Genomic DNA, 17,482 nt, shown 5'->3' with positions numbered 1-17,482 from the left:
GCGACCTACACCACAGCTCACGGCAACGCCGGATCGTCAACCCACTGAGCAAGGGCAGGGACCGAACCCGCAACCTCATGGTTCCTAGTCGGATTCGTTAACCACTGCGCCACGACGGGAACTCCGCTGAGCCTTTTTTTAAAGCTGTTAAAAGTCCAATTAGGAAATGTGGAAAATCAATAAATTGGTATTATACACACTTTATCATTCAGCAAATCAACTTTCACTGAGTGGCCCTTATAATGATTTTAGCAAACTGGTTTTGGGCCAATTCTGTTTTTTCAACGCAGCCTCATTTCCAAACACTCTCCGAGCCCCCCAGGCCCTGCTTCACTCCCACTTGGTCTATTTCATGGCAGCATCTCAGCATCTGGGTTTAAGGACTGCTTGTGCCAGGAGGCCTGAGAAGGCAGCTGCTAAGGCTGTGGCTGGATGGCCACAAAGGGGGCTGAGTGCGGGCACGGCTGCTCTGCACGGCCTGCCTGCAGGACACCAGGTGAAGGCACCGCCAGGGAACTCGCTGCCTGTGGGAGGGACCCCGCTCCATGCAGGGAGGGGGTCACCAACTTCCAGAGCAGCGGCAAAGCGCCAGCTCAACCGCACCCCGTGAGGGCATTCCAATCCCGTTCTCGCGAGCACGAGACAAGCAATGAGAAGTGGCCGCGACCCAAGAGAACCCGTCTTCTTCGAGCGCGTGAAAAGGTGACCTCCTCTGCGCCTGCACTGTGGTTGAAATCAGGTCCTGTCCTTTCTGGATTGGGGTAACGGCGCAAACCTAAGTGGTGCGCGGCATCGGCAGGTCACGCGACAACACAACACCTCAAAGGCGGACGCCTGGAGGGAGAGGGTCCCCAGCACCCCGTCGCTCGCCCCTACCGGGTTCATCAGGAAGGCGCCCATGTCGCCGGGCGGGATCCGGCTCACCAGCTCCGCCCCTTCCAGCAGAGCGGAGTCTGAGCGAGTCCAGCACTGGGATTTCACCAGACGGAGGTACCAGTCCTGGGGACGAGACAAGGTGTGTTACGGAAAGGAACTGGGCAGGGCTTTCAGGGGGTTTTGAGTCCACTGGACACGTGCTGCTTCTTCGCCTGTGGCCCCAGACCCGAGGACACATGGCCGCCCCTTTGGGAAAAGTAGACTCCGGCCATGCTGACGGCCACACAGGCCTTTGCCACCAGAACTGCTACCAAGGCTGGGTCTTTGGACTTGTTACTCGTCTGGACACCCTCTCCTCTCCTCGCCTGGTGGGGGAGTGCTCAACTCGCCTTTAAACTCAGTAAAGCACCGAGCGGAGTGGGCCCTCCTCTCTGTCCTGCCCTATCGGGCAGCAGGCTGCTCATCTTCTCCTGGGGTCCGCTTTGCTCCTCGATCCCCAGGGCCAGTGCAGCAAAGGTGCTGAACTCATCAGGCCTGAGAAGAGCAGCTAGAGGTGGCTCATCTACGCTGGGAACTGCTGGATTTTGGGATCCAAGTTCTCTCAGTTGACTGCTCCCCGGGAAAGTGAGCGCCAAGGTCCCACCAAGGCCCCAGGGGGCCCCCAGCCCCGAGGTGTGGATGGTGAGGGTAACAGTAAGAACCAGGGCCCCGGGGTGGGGTCGGCGCAGGGAGGTCGGCAGGAGAGGAGAAAGGCAAGTGGGCGCAGGCCACAGCTGCCCCTCCCGCGTGTCCACTGACTGCCCTGGCCCTCAGCCCCTGCTAACAACGAGGGCCGGACCTCACGGATCCTGTCACTGACGTGACTGTGCCCATCGCCAGCACGAAACGGGGCAGGCTGAGCGCCGCAGGGGCTGCGCGGAGCGCCGGGACCTCCTGCTGCCGGAGCCGCCCGCTGCAGGCTCGGGCTTTGCCGCAGGCAGACAGAGGTGCTCAGCGCCCCGGGGGGGGCCTGTGTGTCGCAGGTGGACAGGCCGCACTTACTTTGTCAGGACTCACTGTCTCCAGTGCCAGGGGCCCGTCCCCGTCCAGCGGGTGGGACGAGACCCGAGGAGCGGGACCACGCGAGCCTGGGGCGGTGGCGAGACGCAGCCTGTCCAGCAGGGAGGAGAGCCTTTGGTGTCTGGAAGCCAATCACACGTGGGTTAGAGAAGCGTCGCGGCGGCTTCTTACGGCCCAACGTGACATGTCTGAAACCTTCTGCTCAGACCTATTTCTCGTTGGCACGCAAACAAGTCATGATGCCAATTCCGGCCCCAGTTTACCTGTAAAACCACAGCTATGTCCCATAAATAGTCTCAGGGATCTCAATTAAACACTGCAGCGGCTCGTACCTGGCGTAGCCGCCAGTAAAAGTGACTTAATGCTTGATCAACACAAAGGAGACCATCTAGGAGCCGAGGACGCAAAACTTCCCGTTTAATCTCCCAACAGCGTGCTTTACGCCAATTTCCATTTACTCCATGAAAGCATCACCTCGCCTGGCACACACTACTCTAACCTTCCTCCTCCGGGCTGAATGCCGAGTCCCGGGTCAAAAATAAGAGCAGTCTGGCCTCCCGCCATCCGGTAGGAGAACGGCAGCCTCACAACACCAATCTCAACACAGCTCGCCCAGCGTGCCCACAGGTCACGGGAAACCACGCACTGCCCACCGCGTCACGGCCCTTCTCAACTGAAGAAGCCATCACGGGCTACCGCGAAGATGAAGTCACAGCATCAAAACTGGATTCACACACACGTTTTCCCCACTGTCGAGGAAAAGAAGGTAAAAACTAAACTTCTTTCGCCTTCAGGGAAATACACTCGTGTAACGCATGTCAGGACTTCTGACAAAGGCCTCTACGAGACTTTGCAAACAAAGTCCGGTGATAAACAGCGATGACGAGGTAAGATTTTAATAAGAGGCAGCTGTAACTCCTGCACGCCGAGCACTGGGGAACCAACGCCTTTCAGCTCTGCCACGTCTTCCTTGGTGACCAGATCACAGGCTCTGAGTTCGCTAAAAGAAAGCTGAAAACTCCTATTCCCACTCATCATGGACCGTGAACAGAGACCACGAGAAGACCCCTCACGCTCAAACAGCCCAGGGTGCGAGCGTGGCTGTGCCAACGCCACGGAGGCGACCCTACCGGCTCTGCTTCACTTTCTGTACAGGGAGATCCAAGTCTGTCACTTGGGAAGGCTCCCTGGGGCCCTTCTGCAGGAGCCTGTCCACACAGCACACGGCTCTCTCGTCCCATGGCTGCTCCCTCACAAGTAACAGGCTCTCATCCCAAAGCAAGGAGCACCTGGGCCCAGCATTACCTCTGAGCTAAGCCGCTGCTCTGAAGGTACTCCTGGATGCGGGTCAGCTCCTCCACGGGCAACTGGGCCATGCTGCTCTAAAGTAGACAGGAGCATGTCAGAGGGTCTGCCGCGCCGAGGCGAGCCCGTACCCTGTGCTCCTTCACGAGACAAAGGGCGCGCGCGCGCGGGCGGACCAGGAGGCCAGGAAGCGCTGGCCCCTGACACACGGGGAGTGGCCGGTCCTTCCACTGCCCTCCGGGGACGCGTGAAGACCGAGCTGCGGAGGAGAACCAGACAGCTGCTCCCCTCGCCCAGCTACGTTTCAATGCACATCAACGCCCCTGTTTTCTCAGTACCTGTAAGTTTGCGGCCAAAAGCATTTCCACCCGGCGGCAAGCCAGGGTGTCGACCATGCGGGCCAGCACTCGGAACGGCGTGCGCAGCAGCTTGTCCACGTACAGCGTCAGCACGGCGCCCGACTGGCTCAGGTGGATCCCTTCCAGGCACTGCAGGGTTTTCTTCAGCGTGGTAGGCTGGGGTTTGAGAGGAGGAACGACAAGAGCCGGGTGACCTGTCAGCTGGAAACGAGCAGGCTAAAAACGCCAACACTCGGTTTTCAAGGCGCAGGACCGCCGGCAGCAGGGAGACTTACGGCTGAAAGATTCTCACAGCGGGACTGGATGGCCTGGATGAAGAGGCCGCTGGCTGCGGAGTTGCGGTGCACGGCGCTGATGAAGTCCTGCACCGGCGGCTCGTGCGACAGGTGGATGAGATCCTGAATGTGGTTCACGATGAGCCAGGTCAGGTGCTCCGAGTCATGCAGGTTCTGGCACTGCGGACACGGACAGCAAGGAAAGACACTTTCCAGCAGACGAGGAGGGGACAGGGCAAAGGCCGGAAGTGGTGGGAGGGCAAAACAAATCCCAGGCGATGGCCCTGCCGGCAAACACCTAGCGGTTGTGCTCCGACAACCCACAAAGTGGAAGCAGACCTCACAGGGCCCCCACCCCAACCGCGCTCTGTAGCCGAGGTGGCTCCGTCGGGCCCCTGGGAAGTGTGACCCTGCGGCGCAGCAACAGGGACAGGGGCTCACGTCAGATTTGTAAGGAGCTGAGAAACACAGATTTAAAAATACACAGGTTGCCTTTTCATCACAACACATAACCCTAGGCAGAAACTGGAAAATGAGACCAACTTTCTGGTTAATGATCAACCCTTTCCATATGGGATAACTGGATGGTATTAACTTTTGTAAAGTCAGTACTCTCTTGCTTTTCTGTGGAAACAGCATTATTTAATTACATCAAATTGTTTCTCAAAAGTGGAACGAGACCAGAAAACCATGTCCCATCAAGCGTGTAAACGACATGTTGAGTATCAATAAACTGCTATCAGAGCAACAAGATCTTTGTCCCAACAAGCAGCTCAGGCGACGCGCTGCGGCGTGACAGCGGCGAACCCAGCCCCGTGTCTGCACCAAGGGGTGGCAGCGTCCCCGGCAGTCTGGAGAAAGCGCTGAGTCCCCCCCCGCAGGGTAAACGGTGGGCTGGCTCTCTCTGAGTAACACAATTAGATTCCACCTCTTGTGGACTTAGTGGGTTTACACTTTCTGTGTTAAACAAGAGATGCTGGTTTTATGATCAAAAGCTCCACAAAAGGTTTTTTTAATTTTTTTTTAAAAGAATGGCATTTGAGGAGTTTCCGTCGTGGCACAGTGGTTAACGAATCCGACTAGGAACCATGAGGTTGCAGGTTCAATCCCTGGCCTCACTCAGTGGGTTAAGGATCCGGTGTTGCCGTGAGCTGTGGTGTAGGTTGCAGACGTGGCTTGGACCCCGTGTTGCTGTGGCTCTGGTGTAGGCTGGTGGCTACAGCTCCAATTTGACCCCTAGCCTGGGAACCTCCAATGTGCCACGGGAGCGGCCCAAGAAATGGCAGAAAGACCAAAAAAAAAAAAAGAGAGAATGGCATTCGAATAGGAATCTATTTTAAAACACAATTAACATCAAATACCTTTTCCACAGACTTTTAAATCAGAACCCCACTCAGCCAAACGTGTGGCTTCTTTGTGTTACTACTGTTATGCTACTGCTTCCCTGCGACAGCAAGCGTGCCCAGCACCCGGCAGGACGCGGGCAATCACTGGACAGCCGCCTGAGGTTTCCGCGGACAGGCCTCGACCGCCAGCATGCACGCCCCGCCTGGTTTCTGCTTCTGCATCAGAGCAGGAGTCGGCTTTAACGGCAGTGTCCCCTTCTGAAGGAGGGGACGGTGCAGGTCAGTCTCTAGAAGCATCGTCTGCGTGGGCCGCGGCCCAGCCCTCAAGCCGCCACCACTCACACTTTCAAACTTACGACGTAATCACAGAAGAGAATCAGGGCTCCTCGTCGTACGATTTCTCTACTGCACATTCCCAGTCTGGAAGCCGCATCGGAGTCCTCGTCCTCTCCAGACATCTGGGGACCAAGCGACTTGGTGCTGGACAGACTGCGTCTTCTAGAAGGAGTAAGGGAAGCTCTGAAAGCGTTTCTGAGACGGCAGCTGGCTTCTTTTCAAACCCTGAGGATGGTTACTGCTCAGGCCCAGTTCTAAAGCAGACACTTTAAATACTGCCCGTGAGAACGACGTGCGGCTACCACACACTCGCAGGTGTCTAGTTCTGAGCCACGATAAAGCACACATAGAAACAGGGGATTCAGGAGTTCCCGTCGTGGCACAGCGGAAACGAATCCAACTAAGAACCACGAGGGTGCGGGTTCAAGCCCTGGCCTCGCTCAGGGTGTCGAGGATCCAGTGCTGCTGTGAGTTGTGGTGCAGGTCACAGACGAGGCTCAAATCCCACGTTGCTGTGGCTGTGGCTGTGGTGTAGGCCAGTAGCTGTAACTCCAATTGGATCCCTAGCCTGGGAACCTCCATATGTGGCCCTAAAAAGAAAAAAAGACAAAAAAAAAAAGAAAAGAAAGAAAGAAAGACACAGAGGATTTAAAAGGCAGAAGACTGAAATGCTTGACTGAACGGCAAAATCCACCATAAAGCCGCACCTTCAACCGGCACTCTCACTGGAGAGCTCTCACTGGCTGTGTCTGACGACACGGCTACGGCTTCTGGAATTCCCAGCTTCAGCTTGCCCTGAAAGCTGTCAAGTGCCACGAGAAAACCTCTGTACTTCGGTAATTTACACTTCAATTACCAACGAATAGTTACAACCCTAAACACACCCAAGCGACTGTGCGAAAATGGCAATCCTGTTTAAAAGCATTTCTGCAAAATGACCCCCAGTGAGGGCCGTCCCTCCCTCTTTGCTTCTTCTCACCCTGCCCTTCTTCCTCCTAAGGAGATGGGAACTGCCGGCCCTGAGACTCTCAGTTCCAGCCATGATGCTTAAGACACAGCAGTTGACAGACAAAGAGCCCCTCTGACGGGAGGGTGAATGCGACAATACACTCCCCTTGGCAGCAAAGAGCCTGCACCTCCACCAAGGCTTAGTGGAGTCCAACATGATGCTGGGACAGAAATATCCTGAAATGTGTCAACTCTTCCTGTTAAAACCTCAGGATTTAGAAGAGAACTGATATACAAAAAAAACTCGGAGTTGGCGTCGTGGCTCAGTGGTAACAAACCTGATGAGTATCATACCACGAGGACGCAGGATCAATCCCTGGCCTCGCTCAGTGGGTAAGGATCTGGCGTTGCCGTGAGCTGTGGTGTAGGTCGCAGACATGGCTCGGATCTGGGGTTGCTGTGGCTGTAGCTCTGATTAGACCCCTAGCCTGGGAACCTCCATAAGCCGCCAGTGTGGCCCTGAAAAGACAAAAATCCAAAAAAAAAAAAAAAACCAAGAACACTCAAAGGATCACACACCATGATAAGAGGGATTTCTTCTAGGGATGTGAGGATGGTTTGACATCCATAAATCAATCAATGTTAACAAAATGAAGAATAAAAACATGATCATCTCAATAGATGCAGAAGAAGCATTTGACAAAGTTCAACGCCCGTTTATGACTGAAACTCCAGGATGCACCTCAGCGTAGCAAAGGCCACATGAGACAAGCCCACGGCTCACATCATGCTCGATGGTGAAGAGCTGAAAGCTCTCCCTCTAAGATCAGGAACAAGAGCAGGATGCCCACTACCCGCTTTCACTCGACAGAGTACTGGGAGTTCTAGCCACAGCAATTAGGCAAGAAAAAGAAATACAAGGCATTCAGATCAGTTTGCCATCCTCCATGACACTGACACTTCATCAGACTGGGGTCAGCCCTCCGCTTCCTCTTGAACCCACTCCATGCTGGCCTCTGCCCTCACCGCCCACCACAGGTCAAAAGGCAGAGGAGGAACGTGGCAGGGGAGCAGAGCAGCACTGGCTGGGGTGTCCATTGGGGAACCGGACGCCTCTACCCACTAACGCCTGCTGGGATCAGCGGCTAAGTCAGCACCTGCCCTGCCCACTCTTGCCCGGAACAACTCAACCCTGGGCATCCCTAAGAGTCTGCTGGGGAGACTGGACACACAGGAGCCCAGGCCCCTAGCCCCACAGTGGACTGGAACAAGCCCCTTGGTTGCTCTGAGGCACAACGTCAGGGCCTCAGGGCCTCAGGGCTCAGAGCACGGTCCCTGGACCAGAGCGCTGGCCTCGCCCAGGGGCCTGGCAGAAAGGCAGCTATTTGCTGCAGGAGAATCTGATGGTATCCAGCTCCCCAGGTGCTGTGCATGCGCAGAGCAGAAGCACTGGAGCAGAGGACACGGCGCCTCTGCTCCCGACCCCCACATGCTTCGGTCCTCGTGCCAGGCTCTCGAAGCCTCTCGGCTGCTTCCACACACATCCTCCTCGTCACCGTCAGCACCCGGGCAGGAACCAGCGGTCCTGCTCGCTCTGCGCTGCCACACGACATGGCACAGAGCAGAGGTGTAACAGTGCCTGCTCACATGAGCCCTCCATCTGAGAGCAACAGGCTGGCCGGCGTGGGCCCCGTGCCCTCAGCTGGCCAGCCCCTCCAGCTCACCCTGCGGCCCTTGCAGCCTCTTACTCCCAGAGCTTCCTCTTCTGGCCACGGGCTCTGGAGTCTTCCAGACACTGCACTAAGGACTGAGCCTAGGGGTGGGCATCAAGCTTTTATCTCACCTACGTCCAGATGTCTGAGAAGAGAATGCTTAGAAATGGAGACTTAAACCTAATCACTTTTTGCAAAAAGAAGGCCACCCACAATCAGATGCCTACTCTGCGAAAGACAGAAAAGAGGGTATTTCTAAGTAGTTCTGAAATGCTGCTAATTACCCCATTATATAAGAATAACCAGAACCACATTTAACTTATAATGAAGTTAAGATGTTGCAGCATGTCTGGCTCTGGAGACAATTTAAGGACGAGAACCCAGCTGGAGGGCACAGCATGACAAGAGTGTCCCGTGAGAGAGGACACTGCCAAAGACCCTGTGGAAGAAAGCACACGTGGAGAGTTCCCGTCGTGGAGCACCGGAAACGAACCCAACTAGGATCCATGAGGATGCGGGTTCGATCCTTGGTCTTGCCCAGTGGGTCAGGGATCTGGCGTGGCTGTGGCTCTGGCGTAGGCCGGCAGATGTAGCTCCGATCAGACCCCTAGTCTGGGAACCTTCATATGCCACGGGTGTGGCCCTAAAAAGCCAAAAAAGAAACAAAGAAACCACCCGTGAGAAGCAGCGGCTCTCAGGAACGCCTGTCGTCGGACTACATCCTCTCACAACGGAGTGTCCGTGAAAGACGGACGGACGTGCGGCCGAACCTCTAAGCCTCGTGACAGCTGGCCAGGGCCCAGCCCACGGAGCCGGGCCCTCGGGGAGCGAGCGCTCGTACCTGGGGGTCTGCTGCACCTCTGCCCACCAGCGGTAGTCGGTGTGGCTGACGAGCAGCAGGATCTGACACCAGAGCAGCACGAGGGCCGGGTGGGTGGGGACCATGGCGCGCACCCAGGCGTTCAGGCGCTCCAGGCCGTAGAAGGCGCCGTCCGCGCCGTCCGTGAGCAGTCTGGAGGCAGCTGCCGTGACTCTCCGGAACATCCCTGGGAACAAACCAGAAAGAAAACTCACTCCGGGGAATGTCTTGGTTGGTGACCGTGGAGCTCCGTGAGGCTCTTCCGCGAAAAGCCGTGCTCAGGACCTTCCCTATGTGGACACGTTCAGAGCAGCTGGCACGGAAGAAACTCCCTCTTGACATTCGGCTTCTGAACGGGCAGCCACGGAAGCGGTGTTCCTGCCCGCCCACGTGTGCCCACCGGCGAGACCAGGCTCTCCACGAGCCCCGCGCCAGGGCCTCCCTGGTGCTGGCAGCGGCCAGTGCTCAGCTCCTCAGGCCGCTGTACCCACGACCCAGGGCTCCGCGGACTTGTGCTGCAGCCGCGTGGCCGGGAGGGCGGGGCCGGGCCGGGCCGCAGGCTCCTGAGGGCGCCCCCACGGGGCAGGACACCCAGCTCGGCCCCCCACGTCCCAGCCAGGCCCCGCCCCAAAGTCTCTCCCCAGCATCCTCCTCGGGACCTGGAAAGATGCCCTGGAACTCACGACTTGGTTCTCCCTCCGCCAGGCCTACGTGGACACGAGGCCGGCGCCACACGCCTGTCTCTTCACCCCAACACAGCCGCACACAGGCCAGTCCTCGTCCCAGGCCCTCAGAGACACGGGCACACGTGAAGCACTCGGACAGGAGCTGGCATCACGCTGAGTCAAAATCTTACTTCCGATCTAAATTTCAACACACCCAAACACAAAAGGGTCCTACAACAGGCAAAAACAGACTCACTGCTTCATGACCGGTGACACCGACAACTGGAGGCACGGGGGGAGGGGCGGGGGGCTGGCAGAAGCCTGCCCGGCAGAGCCACCCCACGGAGCGCTTCCCAGGATCACCTTCGCCCCGCCCGTCTCCTGGGTTCTCGACGTCACTGCGGCTTCCGCACGGCCGCCCTCAGCCCGCCAGCCCTGCCGGTCTTCCTCTTGATTTTCCCCATGAATCTCCTATTTCCAGTTTCACTGATTTCTGCTCTAATTTACTTCTTTCCCTCTTCTTACTTTGGATGTAATTGCTCTTAGTTTCCTACGGCGGAAGTTCACATCACTGACTTTAGGTCTTTATTTTTTCATTTTTGGCTGTGCCTGCAGCATGCGGCCATTCCCTGGCCAGGGACTGAACTTGTGCCACAGCAGCAACAAGGCCAGATCATGGGCCTCTTACCACGTGGGCTCCTGGCAGGGTCGTGGACACCAGGAAGGAGGAGGAGCTGCGCCAAAGGAAGCCTGGGGCCAGGCCGTGGCGCGGGGACCGAGACCGCAGCTGTGGAGCTTTACGCACAGGCAGCAGGAGCCGAGGGTGGAGCTGCGGTCGAGGCGGCTGAGCATCGAGGCTCAGGCTTTAAAATCAGGCTGGGGCTCTGCCACGATGACCCAGCCACACGTCCTACACCCCGTGGCGCCCTGGTCTCCTGTGTGTACAATGGAATTGAGAGCAGTAGCTGCTCACAGGCTGCAACGGGACAAAGAATACAGCCCAAGTGAAGGGCGAGGACAGTACCGGGCCCCGCAAAGGCCAAACACCGGGCTGCTGCTGCTGCAAGGACGTCGGGGAGGTGCACGTGCTTTGCAAGGCGCAGCATCCTAACAGGCAGGGAAGAAGGGTGGGCAGAGGGGACAGGAACTTAGGGGGGACAACGACACTGCCAACCACGTCACAAGAGGAGGAAGACGGGGCAGACCAGCTATGCCAGGTGTGAGTCCAACCTTAAGTGTGAGTATGAGGGGCCGGCAGGACAAGCGGCATGTCTGAAGGAGGATGGACCCGAGAAACTAAGGTGGCCAGAGTAGTGACAGGACCTGGGCAGTTACAAGAGTCCCCTCGGCAGCAGTAACCCAGACAGGTCACAAGGCAGTGGTGCCATGGGGGGGGGAGAGGCAAGGGGAGGGGGCCTGAGAGGCGGAGGGAGGAGAGGAGAACAGAGAGGCCACGGACAGAAACCAGAGCCCAGGACACTCAGCGGACAAAAGACAGTCCCTTCAATAAACATGCTGGGAAAATCAGCCTTCACGTGCACAAGAATGAAACCAGAGCCCTATCTTACAGGACTCACAAAACAAACTCAAAATCAATTAAAGACTTGAATGCAAGACCCGGAGCCATAAAAGTCCAGAAGAAAACACCGTGGGAAGCTCCCTGACCTCAGTCTTGGCGAGGATTTTTGGAGCTGGACATGCAAATAGCCAAGGGCACATGACAAAGAGCTTAACATCCTTAATAATCAGGAAAACACATGCGAAACCACACAGAGATCCCACTGCATGCCCATCAGAGTGGCCATCATTAAAAAGACAAGAAATGATCAATGCTGACAAAGACGTGGGGCTAAGGGAACACGTGCACACTTCTGGGGGGAATGTAAGTTGGTGCGGCCACTGGAAAACAGCACGGAGAGCTCCTCCAAAAATGGAAACTTGAACGTCGTGTGAGCTGGCAACCCTAAGGGTACAGATCTGAACAAAGTGAAATCGCCAACCCAGAGAAAGGTATCTGCACTCCCACGGTCACTGCAGCTCTGTCCACAACAGCTAAGATGGGAAACGACCCGCGTCTTCTGAAGAATAAATGGATAAAGATGATACCGCACACACACAGAAAACTGTACATGGAAACACTATTCAGCTATACAAAACAAAATCCTGCCATGTGCAGCAACACGGGTAGACCCTGAAGGCACTATGCTAAGAGAAGCAGTGAGAAAAAGATGACCCCTGCGTGATCTCACTTACACACGAAACCTAAAACAGCACAGATACCGCGATCCCACGGACGGCTGCCAGAGCTGAGGGGTCGGGCGGCAGGGGAACGGGTAAAAGTGGTCAAAAGATACAAGCAACTCCCAGGAACACAATGGGATCGACTCAAGAAAACTCAGCTGAAGCCGAAGGCAGGACAGGACCGTAGGGGAGCTCTCAATGTCAACTGCCCCAGACGGGAGGCCACGCGCACCTACCCAGGGTCCCCGACTTTACCGTCCGGCAGGGAGAAGGCCCTCGCGGAAGCCCAGCCAACCCGACTGCAGCAGCCCAACCACCGGGCAGCCTCCACGCTCTGGCCCCTCAGCTCCTGCGATGGACTCTGGCTGTCACAGCTCCTCCCAGGCCCCCCTTTCCCTAAAAAGGCAAGTTCCCACTCCTTGTTCCGGATCTGCCTGCAGTCTGCTGCTGTTTGCATATTCCGAATTGCAATTCCCCTGCTATTTCCAAATAAACTCACGTTTGCTGGTGACATACCCAGCCGTGACCATGGCTGACAGAAGGTAGCTCTGTGGGTGTGCCGCTCAGCAGGACGCCCGCGGGCAGCACCACTGTGCCCTGTATCTGAAGGCTGCTAAGGGAACAGACCTCACACCACGAAGAAAAATAGTTTGGAACTCGGTGAGGTGACGGATGTTGGCTGAGCCTCCTGCGGTGATCACCTCACAAAACACATCATTAGCCCCCCCCCCCGGACCTTGCACAGTTGGGACTGTGTCACAGCTCAGTGAAGCTGGGGGAGGACAGAAAGTCACACACACACAGCTGAGGCTGGAAAGAGGCGCCTATCGGGAGGTCAAGCAGCAAGGGAGGCTCCGCAGGAGACTGTCCACAGAATCGGGCTGCGGGGCCGGGGACGCCCACCGGCGCCGCCTGCAGAGGCGTTTCTGGTAACGCGATCAGGAGGCAAACTGCTGAGGAAGCAAAGAAAAGCTCTCGACGCGCCAGCTATAAAGGGCTGACAGTCATTTGGACAAGACACCCACATCCCGCAACATGACCACATGGGGTACGCCACGCGGACTGCGTGAGCAGGTGCAGCAGACACTCGCAGACACACGGGAGGGGCCGATCGTGGGAAAAGCAGACACAAGAGGGGGTGGGGACAAGCCCCAGCCTCACTCAAGCACGAATCCGAGTCAACGTCCACCTTATCACTGGAGGAAGACCCAGTGTTATCACTCTTTCCTCTCGTAATCCCTTTGGCCCATCCGTCAAGTGGGGACACAGACCCTTTGGAAGGTGGGAGAGCTCTGCCTGCAGGGAGGGAGCGAGAGGGTCGGGAATGACGTGCGGCGGCGTGAGCATCGGATGGCGGAGAGGGGCGCACGGCAGAGACTGGAGAACACGCGGGCTGTCGGGAAGCCTCACTGCGGCCATGGGCCACAGGACCTCTGCCCAGCCATGCCTGCGACCAAGGGACACTGTCAGCCCTAACCCTCGGGCTCCACCTCCTGCTTCTACCTGGTCTGTCTCAGGGGAGAGGCTGGGGAGCAGTTACCCAGAATTCAAAAAACGGGACCAGGCATCCCCCTTGGCGATTGTGTCTATGCTGCACTGATCGGAAAGAGGCAAACGACTGTGGGACTCATCCCCCTTGTCCCCCAGAGAGGACCGAAAGTTAGAGGTCAAGGCCATTATTCAGACGAATTCCTGTTTCAAGAAATAATACTCGAAAAGGTCTCGATTTCCCGTGGAAGGTAAAACTTTTTGTCTAAGCAAGGCGTAAACAGCAATTACCAACCTCAGAGGCTAAAGGCACCTTATTTACATAAAAGCACAAGACGATTTCCTTCGATTTTATCTCAAATCCAACGCAGCAATTCTGCCCCCTAGTGTCTAAAAGAAATGCCGTCAAGATAAACAAGACGGAAACGGACACTTACACACACCCGTGCACCCCTTACCTACAAATCCTCAACCATGTCCAGAGACACAAGTGGTGAGATCCAGATGCCCTGACACCCAGCCCGGGCTCCTGAGCAGAGTGTGGCCTCTCAGTGCCGCAGTCCACGCTCGGCTGCTCAAGTTTAACTGAAATGAGATCACGTACAAAGCTCCTCGGTCCCAGCGGCCACATTCCCAGGGCCCAAAGGGCACAGGAGGGTGGAGCAGCTGAACTGGTGCCGCCACATCGCAGGACGCTGGCCTGGACAGCGCTGCAACCAACTCCGAAAGCCCTCCCCCGACTCTGGGGAGAGGAAGAGGAAGGCAGAGCAGCGGGGAGCGAACCCCGTGAACGGCAGCGAAATCCTCTCACCAGTGCCGGAGGCCAGAGGGCGCGGGGCCCTTACCCAGGGACGCAGAAGGCGGTCCTGAGAGATGAGCCAGCAGCCTTCCGGTGTCAGGTCCAAGCCCACCGACGGCAAATACTAAGTAACCAACATACTAAAAAGCGCTCACTGTTCACACGGCAGAATTATTTCTGAACCTTAACGCTTATTACATGGGTCAGTGGCGCATAAACCAAAGGCCTTCAAAAAGAAGTCTGTTTGGATGTTGAGTAAACAAGGTACCTGAAGCCACACTCCGTCATCAGAAGCGAATTTTAGCCAGGGCCCTGTGCTGAGGGAGACAGCAGTTACGGGAAGCAGCCACGGAGGGGCACTGTCCCCGTGCTCCAGGCCACAGGAGACGCGGGCCCTGATGGCCTCCTCAGCCGCCCGCCCCCGGGAGCCCTCGCCCCTCAGGCTCCCAGCGGCTCGCAGCAGGAACACTCTGGCCTCCGGCAGCCTCCACGGAGAACCTGCCCTGGCCGCCCAGTCCTCTGCTTTTGCTTCCCCCTCAGGAGGTACCAAGGCTCATGGCGACGTGTCTGCATCAGCCGCTCCACTGGACTCAGCCCCACAGAGGCAGGAGTCACATCAGCTCTATGGAAGTGCTGCCTACCTCACCTGGCCCAGGCCGGCCAGGCCCCCAGGGGCTCCCACGCCACCCACAGCACTCACACGGGGCGGGGACCACAGGCGGCCAGAGGCCGCCCTTCCTGCCGGGCAGAGAGAGCCCATCAGAGAGCAAAGCCACCACGGGAGAGAGAGCCGACACGCCGACGTTCAAGATGCGGCAACACGACTCAACCACCAGAGGCGCCACAGCTGGAGACGGCACCTGCCCCCACCTCCAAGAGCTCAAACCATAAACCCCTCTGGCTCTGGTGGAGGAGAGGCCTAGCCCTGCCCCTAAAGCTGCCAAGCACAAACCATGCCATGGTGTGCAGACTCCACCCCATCAGCGGCTTGCGTCCGCTGCCTCCGTCAACTCAGGTCTCGCCGTTGGCCCCGTCTGGTTACCTCCGTGGCCTCCAGTTTGCCTTCTGTCAGCCTCAGATATTACTGCACAACCCTCACAGCGCCTAGGCGACGTCCCCGTGCCCCTTCCAAGTTCCTTTCTCTCCCTGCCTTCCGCTTGCAAATGAGGTTGGTCAGTTTCCCTTCCGTATTTGTCAGAACGGAAATCATTTCACTCCGTTCCACAACCATAGTCAAGTAAACAACCTTCCACGTCGTCCTCAGACGTTAACTCTGAGCGCGGGAAATCAGAGGGCACTTGCGTTACGACTACATGAACAGTTTTCGAAGCCAGGAAGCCCATAAGGATGACGTCTGCTTCTATGGGGCCTTGCTCAGGACCCCAGAGCCACCTGAAGGAGAATATTTTTATTTTATTTCTTAAATTATTTCGCTTTTTTTTAGGGCCGCACCGGCAGCATATGGGAGTTCCCAGGCTAGGGGTGGAATCGGAACAGGAGCTGCCGGCCTACGCCACAGGCACGCAGGACCTGAGCCACATCTTACAGCAATGTGGATCCTTAACCCACTGAGTGAGGCCAGGGATCGAACCCGTGTCCTCGTGGTTCCTAGTCGGGATGGCTGACCGCTGAGCCACAAAGGGAACTCCAAAGGAGAATCTTTCTAACGTCAAGGCCTCAATCAGATCAGCTCTTGTAAATCAACCACGTTTTGATTTGCTTCATGTCTGGACCATAACTTCCTTGCTGTTTGTTTTTCCTAGAGATTAGAATTGCTTTTCTTGCTGAGAGAAAAAGATATGCCCGTCTTTCAGATTCTTGCTTATTTTATCTAAAGTCTTACTTTAATCTAAAGTCCTCCATGTTCTTGGGAGTTCCTGTTGTGGCTCAGTGGTTAATGAACCCGACTAGGAACCATGAGGTTTGTAGGTTCAATCCCTGGCCTCACTCAGTGGGTTAAGGATCCGGTGTTGCCATGAACTGTGGTGTAGGTTGCAGACGTGGCTCAGATCCTGCGTTGCTGTGGCTCTGGCGTAGGCCGGCGGCTACAGCTCGGATTGGACCCCTAGCCTGGGAACCTCCATATGCTGTGGGTGCGGCCCTAAAAAAACAAAAAGACAAAACAAACAAACAAACAAAAGAGTCATACCTCTTGAAAAGGCCCTAACGTGGGCTGGCTGCTTCCTACGCTTTTGCTACCAGGCCTGGGATCCTGGCACTTCTCTCTGGAGTGTACCATCTTTTCTAACCCACAGTCATATGTAAAGATAAGCGAGAATTTTGACCTTCCGAATCTTTGAAACGGGAGGAAGATCCCAGGTTTACTGTCTTCACCCGCGGAGAATTTTCAAGTACCCCCTGAGCAGAGCCGGGCTTGCCCCGGGCAGCATGGTTCCTCCTCCCCTGAGAGGCGCGGCCGGGGCGTCCAGGCGAGTGCGGTGCACCTACCAGACTTGAAGATGTGGATCAGACACATGAGCAGTGTGCCCAGCTCCTGGCAATAGAAGGTGTGCTGCTGCTCGCTCACTTCCACCCGCAGCCGCTTGGTGACGATGTCTTCCAGGAGGATGCCCACCAACTGGAGCAGAAACCTGCAGCGGAAGGGAGAGGGCGCCGATGAGGCCGCAGCCACCAGCAGAGGCTCCCGAGAACCATGTGTGCGGGAGACCCAGGTGCAGGAGCACGCAAGGGAGGGGCCTGCTCGGTACCACCCCGGACGCAGCCCTGCCCCTCTGCCTCCCACTCCCTCACTTAGGAGGCGGCGGCCGTCGTCGTACCACCTGCCATGGCTGGCAGGGGGATGAAATGACCTGCAGGGTTTCTCTAAAGCTTGACAAAGCCACCACAGGCATTTCACCTCTCGCCCCTCAGCCACCTGCTAAAGGGAGCCGCCACAGGCTGCCCTGCTAAAGCTGCAGACAAAGCGGGGCCATCCGGGACCCCTCTGTGACTTTATCTCCACGAGCACAATGGCCCCTCAACCAATGACCAGCCAAGGTCAGCAACCCGGCAGGAGGGAGCACCTTCTCGCAACGGCTCCCAGGACGCTCGCCCAAGGTTCCGGCTCTGCCTCAGTGCACGCCTGAGTCCACCAGGTACCCACACCCGTCCCGCAGCAGGCCCCGCCCTGCAGGAGGTTCCAAGCATCCAAGGGCGGAGAGCACACGGGGAGCGCGGCAGGAGAGGCTGTGACTGCGGACGGAGTTCAGGGCGG

General features: G+C 56.9%; 1 protein-coding gene across 3 annotated transcripts in view; it reads right to left on the bottom strand.

Annotated features, from left to right (window-relative positions):
• HTT (huntingtin) overlaps positions 1 to 17,482 on the bottom strand; it is a 117,831-nt gene that overhangs the window by 22,865 nt on the left and 77,484 nt on the right. For all 3 annotated transcript variants that reach the window (XR_007137427.1, XM_047798267.1, XM_047798268.1), the window contains 8 exons: positions 16,717 to 16,859; positions 9,058 to 9,262; positions 5,577 to 5,718; positions 3,875 to 4,054; positions 3,579 to 3,755; positions 3,241 to 3,317; positions 1,918 to 2,056; positions 877 to 999 (listed from right to left, as the gene is read on the bottom strand). Coding sequence is in view for 2 of the 3 variants with exons in the window: in XM_047798267.1 (XP_047654223.1) it covers positions 877 to 999; positions 1,918 to 2,056; positions 3,241 to 3,317; positions 3,579 to 3,755; positions 3,875 to 4,054; positions 5,577 to 5,718; positions 9,058 to 9,262; positions 16,717 to 16,859 (1,186 nt within the window). In the remaining variant the exon portion in view is untranslated. The remainder of the gene's footprint in view (positions 1 to 876; positions 1,000 to 1,917; positions 2,057 to 3,240; positions 3,318 to 3,578; positions 3,756 to 3,874; positions 4,055 to 5,576; positions 5,719 to 9,057; positions 9,263 to 16,716; positions 16,860 to 17,482) is intronic.

The sequence above is a fragment of the Phacochoerus africanus genome, chromosome 10 (assembly GCF_016906955.1).
Source record: "Phacochoerus africanus isolate WHEZ1 chromosome 10, ROS_Pafr_v1, whole genome shotgun sequence".
In the NCBI taxonomy this organism is placed as follows: Eukaryota; Metazoa; Chordata; class Mammalia; order Artiodactyla; family Suidae; genus Phacochoerus; species Phacochoerus africanus.
This window is presented reverse-complemented; position numbering and strand designations above follow the sequence as displayed.